The 16,349-nt window shown below is 43.9% G+C and overlaps 1 protein-coding gene across 1 annotated transcript in view; it reads left to right on the forward strand.

The window, feature by feature from the left end:
* Positions 1-16,349, forward strand: part of EFHC1 (EF-hand domain containing 1) — a 176,989-nt gene that overhangs the window by 110,675 nt on the left and 49,965 nt on the right. The window contains 1 exon segment of the mRNA XM_029596122.1: positions 5,774-5,914. Within this exon segment, the coding sequence (XP_029451982.1) occupies positions 5,774-5,914 (141 nt within the window).

Raw genomic sequence — 16,349 nt, forward strand, 5'->3', positions numbered from 1 at the left:
GTGCATTTTTGAGGTGTCGGCCCTAGGTATCAGGGCGGCGGTATGTAGCATGCTGCATGCGAGCCTGCGCTGGGTCCAGCAATTGCTGACATCTAGAGATCTTCCTCCAGGAGAATCAGAGCAGGCGGAACATTTGGAAGCTGCGGTGGCATATGGAGCAGATGCACTGTATGACCTGCTCCACACTTCCTCGCGCACAATGTCATCGGCAGTGTTGGCAAGGCGGCTTTTGTGGCTCCGCAACTGGTCCACGGATGTTTCCTCCAAGGCTCAGCTTGGGACTATTCCATTTAAAGGTGGTTTTTTATTCGGTGAGGATTTGGAGCAGTTGATAAAGTCCCTGGGGGAGAACAAAGTTCACAAGTTACCAGACCAAAACCCTCCAGAGGATTTCCATCATCCCGCTCTCGTTTTCAAGGGCAACGTAGGTTTTGGCAGAGCAGGCCTCAAGCGGCCGGAAAGCAACCACCAGTGGCCAGAAACCAAGCCTGGTCCTCGTCCTTTTGAGGCCGCAGAACCTCCCAGAAGGGTGGTTCTTCTTCCTCCCTCACCTCCAAGACTACACAATGAGATAGAGCCGGCCCATCCCTCAGTTCCTTGGGTTTGGGGTCACCTATCCCGGTTTTACGAGGCGTGGGCCAGGATTACTTCAGATCAGTGGATGCTAAGCATAATAGAACAAGGCTACGCTTTGGAATTTGCTCGTCCTCTCCAAGATTTCTACTTAATATCCCCATGTAGATCCCAGGTCAAACGGCAGATTGTATGTCAGACTCTCGAATGTCTCCTAGCTTTCGGGTCTGTGAAACCGGTTCCTCCAGAACACTGGAAGACAGGGAGGTACTCCATTTACTTTGTAGTCCCAAAGAAGGAGGAATTCTTCTGACCAATTTTGGATCTCAAGAAGGTAAACAAGGCTCTCAAGGTGCCGCACTTTCAAATGGAAACACTGCATTCCATAATCGCGGCAGTTCGCAAGGGAGAATTTCTGGCCTCTCTGGATCTGATGGAGGCATATTTACAGATTCCCATTCACGAGGATCAGCAGAAGTTCCTTCGCTTTATGGTCCTGGGCATGCATTACCAATTTTGCGCACTGCCATTCGGTCTCGCGACCGCCCTCCATACATTCACCAAGATCATGGTGGTTGTGGTGGCGTCTCTCCGGAGACAAGGCCTTCTCATTCAACCCTACCTGGACGATTGGCTCATCAGGGCGAAGTTGAGGGAATGTTGTCTGGAAGCAATCCACAATGTTACCACTCTCTTGGAATCCCTTGGATGGGTAATCAATCAGGCCAAGAGCGACTTGGTTCCTTCTAAAACATTGGAGTTTCTGGGAGCTCGGTTCGACACTATGGTCGGGAAAATTTTCCTCCTGACGGACCGAATGCACAAGCTGATGGGGTAAGTTTGTCGCTTGTTGGCTCTTTCACTACCCAAGGCCTGGGACTACCTTCAAGTTCTCAGCTCGATGGCATCTACTCTGGAGGTGGTTCCCTGGGCTTTTGCTCATATGAGACCTTTGCAGCGAGCATTACTTTCCCGATGGGATCCCAAGTTGGAGAATTTTCAATTCCCGCTGCCGCTCCCCAATCACGCCAGGTCCAGTCTTGGGTGGTGGCTTTGCCCGCACAACCTGTCTCGAGGGGTGGATTTGGAAATCCCGAACTGGATAATGGTGACCACAGATGCCAGTCTCTCAGGCTGGGGAGTTGTTTGCTGGTATCTTTCAGTGTAGGGTAGCTGGTCCCCGGAGGAGTCCAGATGGTCTGCTTGGCCCTTCACCAGTTACGCCATCAGGCGGTTCGCGTCTTATCTGACAATGTGACGACGGTGTCCTACATCAACCGTCAAGGAGGCACCAGAAGTCAAGCCGTAGCCGACGAGGTGGAGCTGCTCATGGCTTGGGCGGAACAAAATCTGGCGATGATTGCGGCATCTCACATCGCAGGGAAGGACAACATACAAGTGGGCTTTCTAAGTTGCAGGCGCATAGATCCCGGAGTGTGGGAGCTCTCAGACTGAGCAATGGATCTCATTTCTCGCATGTGGGGGATCCCCACATGGACTTGATGGCAACGCGAGACAATGCCAAGGCTCCTCGCTTCTTCAGTCGCAGAAGAAATCACGGCGCAGAGGGGGTCAATGCGCTAGTACTACCCTGGCCAACGTCTGTTCTCCTTTACGTATTTCCTCCTTAGCCTCTGGTGGGTAAGGTGCTTCGCAGGATAGAGGTCTACCCAGGGACGGTGATCCTAGTGGCTCCCAAATGGCCCCAAGCCCGTGGTTCGCGGACTTAATCAAACTGGCTGTGGACGGGCCTCTACGACTCGGCCATCTGCCGCATCTTCATCAAGGGCCTATATATTTCGACCAGGCAGATCGCTTTTTCTAGCGGCCTGACTTTTGAAAGGAGGAGATTAAGGAAGAAAGGATACTCTGAGGAGGTTATCACTATACTGCTTCAAGCCAGAAAAACATCTACGTCTCTCTCATATATTAGTGTGTGGAGAGTTTTTGAGATGTGGTGTCATGAGCAAGATATTCTTCCCCAACACGCTACGATTGCTCAGATGTTAGCCTTTTTGCAAAATGGCTTAGCCAAGGGCTTGTCTTTTAACTCCCTCCGGGTACAGTTGGCGGCCCTAGGCACTTTGGTTGGTAGCTCGGTGGCGTCTCATCCAGATGTGTTTCCTCAGAGGAGTAAGGCATTTGAAGCCTCCTGTACATCCGGTATGCCTGTCATGGAGTCTTAATTTGGTTCTTCGCATATTGTGTGATCCGCCGTTTGAACCCCTTAAAACGGTGATGTTGAAGGATCTTACCTTGAAGACAGTGTTTTTGGTGGCTATATGCTCAGCTCGCAAAATTTCTGAGTTACAGGCTCTCTTGTAGGGAACCTTTTTTGAGGATCTCTGATTTGGGGGTGTCTCTTCGAACTGTTCCATCTTTTTTGCCTAAAGTGGTATCCTCTTTTCATTTAAGTCAATCAGTTGAGCTTCCGGCTTTTCCTAATTTGTCGAACGATGTACAACACACACGAGAGCTTCGTCGGTTAGATGTTCAGTGATCTTTGTTATGTTACTTGGAAGTCACAAACTCTTTCAGACTCTCAGATCATTTATTTGTCCTATGGAGCGATCCCAGGAAGGATCATAAGGTGTCTAAAATGATGATTGCAAGATGGTTGAGAGAAGCCATTTCCTCTGCATACATTTGCAAAGGCAGACCTGTTCCTGAGTGCCTGAAGGCCCATTCTATTTGCTCTCAGGCAGCTTCGTGGACCGAATGCCAGTTGGTATTGCCTCAGGAGGTTTGCAGAACGGCTACTTGGAAGACGCTCCACACATTTGCTCGCCACTACCGGTTGGACATTCAGGCTCCCGGGGATTTTAGCAGTGGCATACTGCGCGCGGGACTTGCACGGTCCCACCCAGTTTAGGGAAGCTTTGGTACATCCCGTGGTCTGGACTGATCCGGGTACGTACAGGGAAAAGAAAATTGGTTCTTACCTGATAATTTTCGTTACTGTAGTACCACGGATCAATCCAGACACCCGCCCAAGGATTAGGAGTGGGTAACATGGAGATCTGTTTTGCAAAAGTAGGCGCACGCATATTCAGGTTATGTTATTACAGCATACTAAGAAAGAAAGTTACATGTTAAAACGTTCTTGCAGTTCTGTTCTTGCTTGATTCATTGCTAGTATTTTTTCTGCTTTGATACTCTATATACTGAAGGGATGCAGGAGGCACACCAGGTTAAGTAAGGGTGCCTTTCAAGTTTTTCTCTGTCTCCACCTGCTGGAAGGGAGGCATAACCCATGGTCTGGACTGATCCGTGGTACTACAGGAATGAAAATTATCAAGAAAGAACCAATTTTCTTACAATAGCACATGGAGACCTTTCATGGCCCACTTATCCCCCACCATAAAGGGCAATTTAAAAGACATTGTCATTTAGCTTCCTTACAAACCGCAGGGAGGGGGGAGGAAAGGGAGGGAGGGAGACTTTAGGGTGGGGGCTAGAATTAAAGGGGAAAAATTATGTGAGATTTTAATAGTACAGGTGTTACATTTCAGATAATGCTTTTGCTTCAGAGTTTTCGACTATGTTTTCAAGTTTAATACTACCACAATATGGTACTCAGTTGACACATGCTGTTAATTGCATGACCACAATTGAAATGAAGATGGTAGTGGTATAATGTTAAAGATTTCTGTGTACTATATGGCTCAATTACTTCGGGCTGGATTTGACACTGTATTTGTTGTGAAGTCTCCAATAAATATGATAACTAAAAAAAAAAAAAGCCAGTTTCCATCAGTCATACTCCCATTAAAGGAATCTGATGTTATAATGTCTCTCGTTAACCAATCAACTTCTCAACTGGTTGCCAAACAGGCAACCACATAGTCAGCCAGTGTCTCAAAGCCCTAGTTTTAGTTTCCCTTGGAATGGCTCACACACACAAATGTAGACACACACCCACATACAGACAAACAGAGACAGACACAAACAGGGGAATGGAGGATGGGAAGCTGAGGAGATTAAGACTGGGGTGGAGGTGGGGGCTGCCAACATCTTATGAGAGGACATGAGCTGCTGAGAGAAGAGACTGAGACTGGGCATGGGGGGGGGGCAACATTAAGGCTGAGGGGGGATGACTGAGGTCAAAGAGGGTTGCCTGGGCAGGGGTCACTGAAGAGGATGTTTGAGGCTTAATAGAGAAATGGGTGGATGGAACAAGGAAGGGGAGAAAGGACTGGTTGAACCGGGATAGAGGTGAGGGAGAGAAAGGACTACAGATTGAGCAGACACACAATGCAAAGAACACTTTTGGAAATGGTATGCACTCCATGAAGTATATCTTTCCAGTCTTCAGAAGGAATGGCCTTTGTGTGTATTGCACTGTGAAAGTTTTGAACTCTCAAACCTGTCATGTTGGACATTCTTCTAGTTTACATAGTATGGGTACCTTCAATAGGCTAATGAATATTTAAAGATGTAAGCTTTGGGGACTATCACAGTTTTTCTCTAAATATTTCTTGTGTTCTGTTTTACTGTCCATTAAACAGACTTTGGTAGAAAGCAAAAATAGTTTGTAACTGCTCTGGATTTCTTCCTGAATCACCAAAATTCAAAGTGAATTGGCAAATCTGTTTTAGATTTCATTGAATCTGGTATGGATTTTGTCAGATCTACTGGGAGAAATCCAGTAGATTTTACCAGCAGATTTGGTAAACATCTATTAAACTTGAACAATTTGCACAGTTCTGTTTGTGATAAAAAAAAATCCAGCACTAATGCAGGGATAGTATAGTGGGGTTGGAGCGCTCCCAGTCTTTTATTTTTGTGTTTATCCCATTTTTCTCTCTTCCCTTTCTCCACCCGGGTCTGAACGCACCACCTTCCAACTAGCCCTGGTGGATGGTGGATCCAGACTTGGATCTCACATGGCTGTTTCTGGAGGTGTGGAGAGGTTGGTGAAGAGAAGGGAAGGGGAATAGTGTGTATGTTAAATTTAAAATGTATGCACACATGTACCAGCAGATAATTCCTCTGCAGAAATAGTTAGTGCAAGATACATGAGCACTTTTGTACCATTTAAGTATTAGTAAACAAAGAGAAACTACCTCCTATTTTGCTATTAGGTGCTCTATAAAAAAAATTGCCTCCTTTACATATACTTATACATTATTTTATAGTTATAAGAAACGTATGTTTAGATGTTGCATAATAACTACTTCTGCCCTTGGTCAATCTTCAGAAATTACCACCCTACAATGGTTTTGGTTTACTTGAAGACTCTGTTCAGAACTGCTTTAGTCTGATCCCTCAGCCACCAAAGAAGGATATCATTAAGATGCTAGAGAATGACCACAAAGTATTACGCTATGCAGCTGTTATGGTAAGATGTTTTTATTAAATTACTTATGAGCAAAGTACAAAATGGCATGCTTTACATTCTGACTGCAGGACTGAGCCCAAACTTCATGAGCAGGGCCCGTGTTTGATATAAAAACCCTGCATCTCACAAGAATTCTGCAGCCATGCTGACTGTGCAAAGCCCTGGCAGTGGCATATACCCCATTTATATAATGTTTGCCAGCATTATTTTTCTAGGTCTATGTTAATGGGAAAAGGGAATTCTTTCATGCAGAAATGCAAATTGAAAGTGAATGTGACTATTCTGTTGGTTGGCTTCATACATTTGAGAGTCTCCATGGTATTTGTTGTCTTACAGTAGACGATGAAAAGCTGTCTGTAGATCATTGAGGCTGCAGAGAAGTATATGGAGGATTTTGCTTGCTTAGTCTCTGAAATATCTTTAACTACCAAACAAAATCTATAATACAGACAATACTGAATTGTTCTGGACACACTTGCCACACAATATTCTTGTTTGTAGTAATAAGAAATTCACATGTGGGATGAAAGAAAGTAAGGAGAGGCTGTCTTGACATGATATAACAAATGCAAACTGCTTGTCATTGGTAAAGGAGCCCATCCACGCGCATTCAAAAATAGTACCTACTTTTATAGTGCTACTGGATATATGCAGTGCTGTACAATGATAAGTATTTAGGTAAATAAATCTCTGCCCCAAAGAGTGTACAATCGAAGGAGGTACCTGAGGCATGAGAAATAAAGCGACTTGCTCAAAGTCACAAGGAGTATTGGTGGGAGAAATGGGATTTGAACTCTGGGTTCTTTGGTTTGCAGCCTATTGCTCTAACCATTAGGCCATTCTCTCTAACTAAAAAGATGAAAGTGTTCCCTATTATTTACTAGTCTAGCAATCGGGCATGGATCAGACAAAATTACCAGTGACTGGTCCGATAACCATTTTGTCCTTGAGTCGGAGAACACAGCAGAAAAGTTAGGGTCCCAGAAAATTGCAAGATTATGTTGCTGCTGGACGAGTGTGCTGCTCATCCAGATGCCATAATATTGGTAAAGTGTGCTCGGCCGTGTGCACTGTTTAACGGGGGTTTGGCCGCGTGTTTTCGACGGGCGTCTATTATCCCTTATAGTGTAAGGGGTTTAGCACCTCAAACGCATGGCCAAACCCCCGGAAAACTAATAGCACTCATCACATGTTGATGAGGCTATTAGTCAGTCACCTCTGATTCAAAAAGGAAAATGTGTGGCCATTCCACACATTTTATTCTCATAAATTAACGCCTGAGGGCAGGCGTTAATGTATGAGCAACCTGGAAAAGTGTACAGAAAAGCAGAAAATGCTGCTTATCTGTACACCCTCTGACTTAATATCCTAGTGATATTAAATCGGAGCAATCAAAAATTAAAAAAAAAGATTTTTAAAAAAATGTGCCGTCTGGTACGGTTAGGAGAATGGATACTCAATTTTACCAGTGTTCGTTTTCCTAACCGATCACTGTCAGCGAGTTCAGAAAACCAACGCTCGTAAAATTGTCTGTTTCCTGAAGTCGCTGACAGAGCCACCTTTCCTGGGCCAAAGAGGCATTAGGGGCGCGTAATCGCCCCTAGCGCCTCCTTTTAGTGTGTCCCCTCATTTAAATATAGGATTGCGCACCCAGGAGAGGTTGCTGGGTGGGCGGCGGGTGGGCGGCGCTCAACACAGGCGCCCGTTCTCCCGCAATCTTTACAGAATCAGCCTGAAAGTGCTTGCCATCTAACTTTAGTGCTCTGATTCAGCCTGTGGATCAAGAAGTTATTTAAAACATGCAATGTCAGTACTGCATAGAATTAATGAAAACTTGTGAACGTTGAAGGATCAGATGCTACAAAAGCTTCAGAAAAGACTTCACCATCAAGCATTTTGGTGCATTACTATTGCCTGGAATGATGTCACATTTCAAATTTTAAACAATATATGATACAATCTTCGCCATTTACCATGTTCTTAGAGGAAGAAGATCACATTAATTTTGAAGGGGTTAAATTAACAGAGGGGAAAATTGACATTGCTGAACTAATATGATATACTCAAGCATTAAATGACATTCTTTATGGCCTTATTTAAGATAATGTAGAGCAGAGGATTGTGTGTGACGTGAATGTTTGTGTTTATCAAATTCTCCTCAACTCTGAAATTATTTATAGATTTTTGAACCCCAAAAACGACAATGAGTGATAATGAGGATGTCAGACCAAATCTGCAAGAGAAAATGACAATGGATGTGACCATATGCACAGTAGGCAGACTGATAAACCTTCTGGAGCAAGAAGCTTTTATTTCTCAACAGGAAATAAATGTTCAGACTATAAAAGACGCTTATAAAGGAGAAGCCTATTTGTATGAAGTAGATAACATTGATGGAGTTATTCAGAAAGGCATAAGAATATAAGGCTTGCCATACTGGGTCAGACCAAGGGTCCATCAAGTCAATCCAGTCTACAAGAACCTGGCAAGTCCCAAAACACTAAGCAGATCCCATGCTACTGATGCCAGTAATAGCAGTGGATATTCTCTAAGACAACTTGATTAATAGCAGTTAAAGAACTTATCCAAACCTTTTTTAAACCCAGCTACACTAACTTCACTAATCACGTCCTCTGGCAACAAATACCAGAGCTTAATTGTGCGTTGAGGTAAAAATAATTTTCTCCGAGTAGTTTTAAATAGAACATAAGAACATAAGAACATAAGAAAATGCCATACTGGGTCAGACCAAGGGTCCATCAAGCCCAGCATCCTGTTTCCAACAGTGGCCAATCCAGGCCATAAGAACCTGGCAAGTACCCAAAAACTAAGTCTATTCCATGTAACCATTGCTAATGGCAGTGGCTATTCTCTAAGTGAACCTAATAGCAGGTAATGGACTTCTCCTCCAAGAACTTATCCAATCCTTTTTTAAACACAGCTATACTACCTGCACGAACCACATTCTCTGGCAACAAATTCCAGAGTTTAATTGTGCGTTGAGTAAAAAAGAACTTTCTCCGATTAGTTTTAAATGTGCCCCATGCTAACTTCATGGAGTGTCCCCTAGTCCTTCTACTATCTGAAAGAGTAAATAACCGATTCACATCTACCCGTTCTAGACCTCTCATGATTTTAAACACCTCTATCATATCCCCCCTCAGTCGTCTCTTCTCCAAGCTGAAAAGTCCTAATCTCTTTAGTCTTTCCTCATAGGGGAGTTGTTCCATTCCCCTTATCATTTTGGTAGCCCTTCTCTGTACCTTCTCCATCGCAATTATATCTTTTTTGAGATGCGGCGACCAGAATTGTACACAGTATTCAAGGTGCGGTCTCACCATGGAGCGATACAGAGGCATTATGACATTTTCCGTTTTATTCATCATTCCTTTTCTAATAATTCCCAACATTCTGTTTGCTTTTTTGACTGCCGCAGCACACTGAACCGACGATTTCAATGTGTTATCCACTATGACACCTAGATCTCTTTCTTGGGTTGTAGCACCTAATATGGAACCCAACATCGTGTAATTATAGCATGGGTTATTTTTCCCTATATGCATCACTTGCTGACTTCATGGAGTTCTCCCTAGTCCTTCTATTATCCGAAAGAGTAAATAAACGATTCACATTTACCTGTTCTAGACCTCTCATGATTTTATAGACCTCTATCATATCCCCCCTCAGCCATCTCTTCTTCAAGATGAAAAGCCTTAACCTTTTTAGTCATTCCTCATAGGGGAGCCATTCCATCTCACCATGGAGCAATACAGAGCCATTTTGACATTTTCATTTTATTCATCATTCCCTTCCTAATAATTCCTAACATTCTGTTTGCTCTTTTGATTGCGGCAGCACACTGAGCTGACAATTTCAATGTATTATCCACTATGATGCCTAGATCTTTTTCCTGAGTGGTAACTCCTCATATGGAATCTAACATCGTGTAACTACAGCATGGGTTATTTTTCCCCTATATGCATGACTTTGCACTTGTCCACATTAAATTTCATCTTCCATTTGGATGCCCAAACTTTCAGTCTTGCAAGGTCCTCCTGAAATTTATCACAATCTGCCTGTGATTTAACTGCTCTGAATAATTTTGTATCATCTGCAAATTTGATTACCTCACTTTCCAGGTCATTTATAAATATATTGAAAAGCACTGGTCCAACTACAGATCCCTGAGGCATTCTACTGTTTACCTTTTTCCACTGTGAAAACAGACTATACAATCCTACTCTCTGTTTCCTGTCTTTTAACCATTTTGCAATCCACAAAAGGATACCACCTCCTATCCCATGACTTTTTAGTTTTCTTAGAAACCTCTCATGAGGGACTTTGTCAAATGCCTTCTGAAAATCCAAATACACTACATCTGCCAGTTCACCTTTATCCACATGAAATAGATTTGTGAGGCAAGACTTCCCTTGGGTAATCCTATATACTCTGTGATTCGATCTTTAGAATAGCTTACACTATTTTTCCTGGTACTGAAATCAGGCTCACCAGTCTATAGTTTCCTGGATTACCCCAGGAGCTCTTTTTAAATATGGAGGTTACATTGGCCACCCTCTAGTCTTCAGGTACAATGGATGATTTTAATGATAGGTTACAAATTTTAACTAATAGATCTGAAATTTAATTTTTTAGTTCCTTCAGATCCCTGGGGTGCATTCCATCCAGTCCAGGTGATTTGGTACTCTTTTTAGTTTTTCAATCTGGCCTACTATTTCCAGGTTCACTGTGATTTGGTTCAATTCATCTGACTCATCACCCTTGAAAACCATATCCGGAACTGGTATCTCCCCCACATCCTCATTATTAAACACAGAAGCAAAGAATTCATTTAGTCTTTCTGCAAGGACCTTATCTTCCCTAAGAGCCCCTTTAACCCCTTGGTCATCTAACGGTCCAACTGACTCCCTCGCAGGTTTCCTGCTTCGGACATGTAAAAAGTTTTTATTATGAGTTTTTATCTCTATGGCCAACTTCATTTCAAATTCTCTTTTAGCCTTATTTTATACTTAACTTGACAATGCTTATGCTGTTCTCTATTTTCTTCAGATGGATCCTTCTTCCAATTTTTGAAGGATTTTTTTTGGCTAAAATAGCCTCTTTCACCTCACCTTTTAACCATGCTGGTAATCGTTAGGCCTTCCTTCCACCTTTCTTAATGTGTGGAATACATCTGGATTGCGCTTCTAAGATGGTATTTTTAAACAATGTCCACTATTTTTAAACAATGTCCACATCTGTTGTACACTTTTAACCTTTGCAGCTGCACCTTTAAGTTTATTTCTATTATATTCATTTTATCAAAGATTCCCTTTTGAAAATTTAGTGCTAGAAGTGTAGATTTACATATTGGCCCTTTTCCAGTCATTAGTTCAATTTTGATCATGTTATGATCACTATTGCCAAGTGGCCCCCACCACCATTACCTTTCTCACCAAATTCTGCATTCCACTAATAATTAGATCTAAAATAGCTCTCTCTTGTTGATTTTGGAACCAATTACTCCTTGAAGCAGTCGTTTATTCCATCCAGGAACTTTACATCTCTAGCATTTACTGATGTTACATTTTCCCAGTCAATACTGGAGTAATTGAAATCTCCCATTATTACTGCACAGCCAAATTGGTTAGCTTCCCTGATTTCTCTTAGCATTTCATCATCTGTCTAATCATTTTGGCCAGGTATACAGTAATATACTCCTATCACAATGCTCTTATGCAACACACATGGGATTTCTACCCATATAGATTCTACTGAGCATTTAGTCTCTTATATGATCTTTATCCTGTTGGACTCTATGCCCTCCTGGATATAAAGTGCCACACTCCCACCAAGATGATCCTCCCTATCATTGAGAGATAATTTATACCCTGATATAGCACTGTCCCATTGGTTATCCTTCTTCCACCAGATGCCAGTTATGTCTATCTCATCGTTCACTGCTATACACTGTAATTTACAGATATTTCAAAGTATGTTTTTTCAGTTGTTAGGGATAATTTGGAATCCTTTAGCTCAGGTGGTTCTTTACTTATAGGCACATGGACTACTTTTGCTATTATTAGAACCTCTCTATTGGGGTGCCCTAACATTCCTGTTTCATTAGTATCCTTTGAAGATACCTTCCTCCGAACCATTCACTGCTGAGTGACTATCTGCTTTTCCCCTTGTTCTGGTTTGTAGCAGCCCTTGTTCTGGTTTGTTCTGGTTTGTAGCAGCCGCCTGCGACCCATTGGTCGCAGGCGGCTGCTACTGCAGTTGCTCACCTCTTGCTTGACTACTATGTCTCCTCTGGGTCAACTCACGGCCTTCGCCAGCTATCGCCGGCCTATACGCCCTGGTTCCCGGGTCCCCCTGGACGGCGTGGACGCTGCCGACCACCATCTTACCCTCGCGTGCGCACTACCTGGCCAGTCTTATACACGTCATGGCGGGAACCTCGGGGGCGTCCCCCTTGTATGATGTCATTCCTCAAAGGACTATTAAACTGGCTGGCCCTGCCTGCCTACGACTTGGCAACGAGTTCCCTCATTGCTGAATCTGCTTCGCTCACTACAGACTCTTGTTCCAGTTCCTGCTTCCGTGGTGTGAGACGTTCCGGGTACCCGCTCCTCAGGGGCCCTTCCTGTCTCTGGCTATCCGCTCCTCGGAGGGCTTTCTGCCTTGGACTTCTGCCTTCTCAGTTCCCCGGAGTCTTCTCTGGAACTTTTACTCTGCTACAGTAAGTACCCCGCTCTGCGGACCATTGCCATACCATTGCTATTGAAGAACCCTCTTCAGTGTACCCTGATCTGCGGACCATTGCCGTACCATTGCTCTGAGGACCCTCATCGGTGTACCCCACGCTGCGGACCATTGCCGTATCATCACTACAGAGGACTTCTCCGTGGGCTTACCCCATTTCACAGACCCTGGGGCTCCCCAGAGCTTGTGTGTCTTTCTGCCACACTCCCCGCTCTGCGGGCAGTGTCACTCTACTTCTCTAAGAAAGTTTCAAGGACTCTCAAGCTAGTACTACGTCAGCTCCCTGCGCTGACGTTCCATGACTCCATCACCTGGAGTCACTCTCCCTAGCTTCCTCTGCCTCTCATCTCTCTCTCCAGCAACTGTTGCTCTACACACCTTACAGCTGAGACCTCGCCTCCTGATGGTGAGGCTCACACGGCTCCTCCCTGTGGGCGGTGTCACCTCTCACCTCAGCCCAGGGGCCCACATACCTACAAATCCTAACAGTTTAAAAGCTGCTCTGTCTCCTTTTAAAAAGTTGACACCAGCAGCCTGGTTTCACTCTGGTTAAGGCGGGTCCCATCCTTTCGGAAAAGTCTCACCCTTTCCCAAAAAGTTGCCTATTCCTTACAAAACCGAATCCCTCTTCCCTGCACCATTGTTCATCCATGCATTGAGACTCCGGAGCTCTGCCTGCCTCTAGGGACCTTCACGTGGAACAGGGAGCATTTCAGAGAATGCCACTCTAGAGGTTCTGGATTTCACCTTTCTACCTAAAATCTTAAATTTGGCTTCCAGAATCTCCCTCCCACATTTTCCTATGTTGTTGGTGCCCACATGTACCATGCTAGCCGGCTCCTCCCCAGAACTGTATAAAATCCTATCTAGGTGATGCATGAGATTCTCCACCTTCACACCAGGCAGGCAAGTTACCAGGCGTTCCTCACATCCACTAGCCACCCAGCTATCTACATTTCTAATAATCAAATCACCAGTTATGATGGCCAACTAAACCCTTCCCTCCTGAGCAGTAGCCCTGGGAGATTCATCCTTGGTGCGAGAGACAATGAATCACCTGGAGAGCAGGTTCTTGCTACAGGATCACTTTCTGCTACACCAGGGTGATGCTTTCCAACCAGGAGACCTTTCTGATCCAAGACAGCACCAGGGCTGCCAGACTGGATTTGGGACTTGGCTACTATGTCCCTGAAGGTCTCATCAATGTACCTTTCTGTCTGCCTCAGCTCCTCCAGGTCTAGCCTCCATAGATCAAACTCATTCTCTGAGAGCCAGGATCTCTTGGCACTGGGTGCACACAAACAAGCTCTCACCAGTGACACTCGATGCAAAAGACTGGAAAGCCCCTCCTCTTGCTGCTGGACTACTGCCTTCATCTTAATTTTGTTGAGTTCCTAGTTAAGTTTAGATTGCTATGGGAGTTTGATTGTGTACAATTAGAGTCCTTTAAATTTATAGGTGTACGCACTAATTAATCTGTTAGTGATCTACACAGAGATGATTAAATTCTCAATAAGGGCTGGTGCAATAGTATGATTTAGATAAGAGCCTGATTGATTTTTAATGAGAAAGTGTCTCTTGCCTATAAATCAAAGGATGAGGTAGATTTGGACAGTAGAATTAACTTCCTCTGGCTTGCTTGTTATCTCAGACACACACAAAATGTAAAGCATACACCCCACTATTCCACCTCAATCCAAATTTTTTTTAAGTCCTAAGATTTCCCGATCCTCTTCAACCACCAGCAAGATTATCTTCTCTCAATGTATTGAGAGGTTTGAGTTTCGGTATGCGCTTCCAGTCCTCTTCTACTGCAAGGGTTGAGGAGCCTCTGCAAGCTGGGGCTGTGGAGTTCAAAACCTGGATCGCTCACTTTTGACCTCTGGAGTCTTCTCCCAGGGGATGCTGGTAACAGTATGCAGATGAGCCTTCCTGTCCTCTTTTACTGCAAAGGGTGCAGGGCCTCTGGAAGCAGGGTCTGTAGAGTTCAAAGCCTGGATCACTTGCTGTGACCTCTGGAGTCCTCTCCCGGGAGATGCTGGGAACAGTATGCAGATGAACCTTCCAGTTCTCTTCTACTGGTATCTCCTGTCTGCCACCACTCCTGACTCTGGTCTGTCCATAGACACTCATCTGCCAGACTGCCCCAGTGACCTACCTAAGTCCTGCTGGCCACGAGAAACCCAAGGGTAGGCGGCTGGTATCGGTGAAGTTCCAGTCCGTTCTATCGCAGGGTGTATCTGCCAGCTGGTGGCATGGGCCTAGCGGGTTCACCCATTAGGCTGTGCCAACTAAGCCACAGCATTAAAGGCCCACTGATTTTGTGCTCTTTACATTTATCTCTAAAATCAATTGGGGGGCTCACGAGACAACGCATGCTGAGGAACTTCTGCATATACTTAGTAGGGCAAAGGCTCTATGCGCTAAAGGAAAGGTGTCCATTCTGCATAGTTGGATGATGTCACTCACGTGTCATGGCTAATTCATTTTGCTGTCTATGGAGAATAGCGTTTATGGTAAACAAACTTGCTATATATATTTAACTATTTGGAGATACTGCAAGCCCCTGAGAAATGAAAACAAAATGCTAATGGGAGTTGTATGGCAATGTTTGGCGTCTCCCCCATTTATGAATTGCTGAATGGAATTTTTGCTTTTGTGCCCTCCCCCTCCCCTTGATATGATTTACTTCTATGTTTGGAATTAGGAGTACTACATGAGAAGTTATATTCACTAATATGATTTATCTTCACATTCATAGCCTGAGTGGGGGATGAGATAGAGTCCCAATACAATATGACAATTCTTTGCTCTTCTCAAACAACCTCTCACTTGTGGCACCACAGATCAGTTAAAATCATCACACCAGAATAAAACAGTAATTAGCCATGTTACTAGTATTGAGTAAGTAGACAATAAATCCAACCAGAACATCAAATGGGAAAAATCAGTAGTGAAATATGATATAAACTTTCAGTTTTCTTATTTTAAATCAAGCAATGCAAAAATAACACTGGATATGGTCTGTTAGCCAGGGGAATCAACATACTCATTTGGATAGTAAAAAAAAAAGGATGCTAATAGAGAAAGGTTGAGGGGAAAAGCAGTGAAGTATACAGCTTTTAAAAATTGTGCGGGGGGGTGGGTGGACAGATCCACCCCAGTGTTACCAGTATGTAAAGGGTGCATGTGTGGGAAAAAAAAAAGCAATTAGGAAAAAGTGCCTCTTGGTGGTGGATCTGGCTAGATGATAAAACAAATAGATGAACACTACAGTGTGTGAAAAGTCTCTCTCTCCTGGGGAGCTTCCGCAAATGGTTTACTTGGTACTAAACAGAAAGCTGGCCTGGTTTTGGTCTTTTATAAAAAGACCATGGTCCACCAGTTTTTCTTTCCCAGTAAGGGTTTATGCTTGACTTTGGCTGAAAAACTGAAGCAATTAAGATGAGATACTGAATCTGGGGACAAAAGGCGAGGAAATAAATCTTCTCTCTCCTCGGCTAAAATATTCTCTGTGCAAAGTTTAGATTACTTAATTCAGTTTCTTAGGGGGGTGATCTAGCCATGTGCTTCTGGGCTTGGATATCTCTAGAAAGGAAGTCTTAGTTTCTTAACTCCTGGCTCCTTTGTCCCTTGTTGGGATTTTACATGTAGCTTAGCTATGAATCAAGAA

This window comes from Rhinatrema bivittatum, chromosome 3 (genome assembly GCF_901001135.1).
Source record: "Rhinatrema bivittatum chromosome 3, aRhiBiv1.1, whole genome shotgun sequence".
Classification (NCBI taxonomy): Eukaryota; Metazoa; Chordata; class Amphibia; order Gymnophiona; family Rhinatrematidae; genus Rhinatrema; species Rhinatrema bivittatum.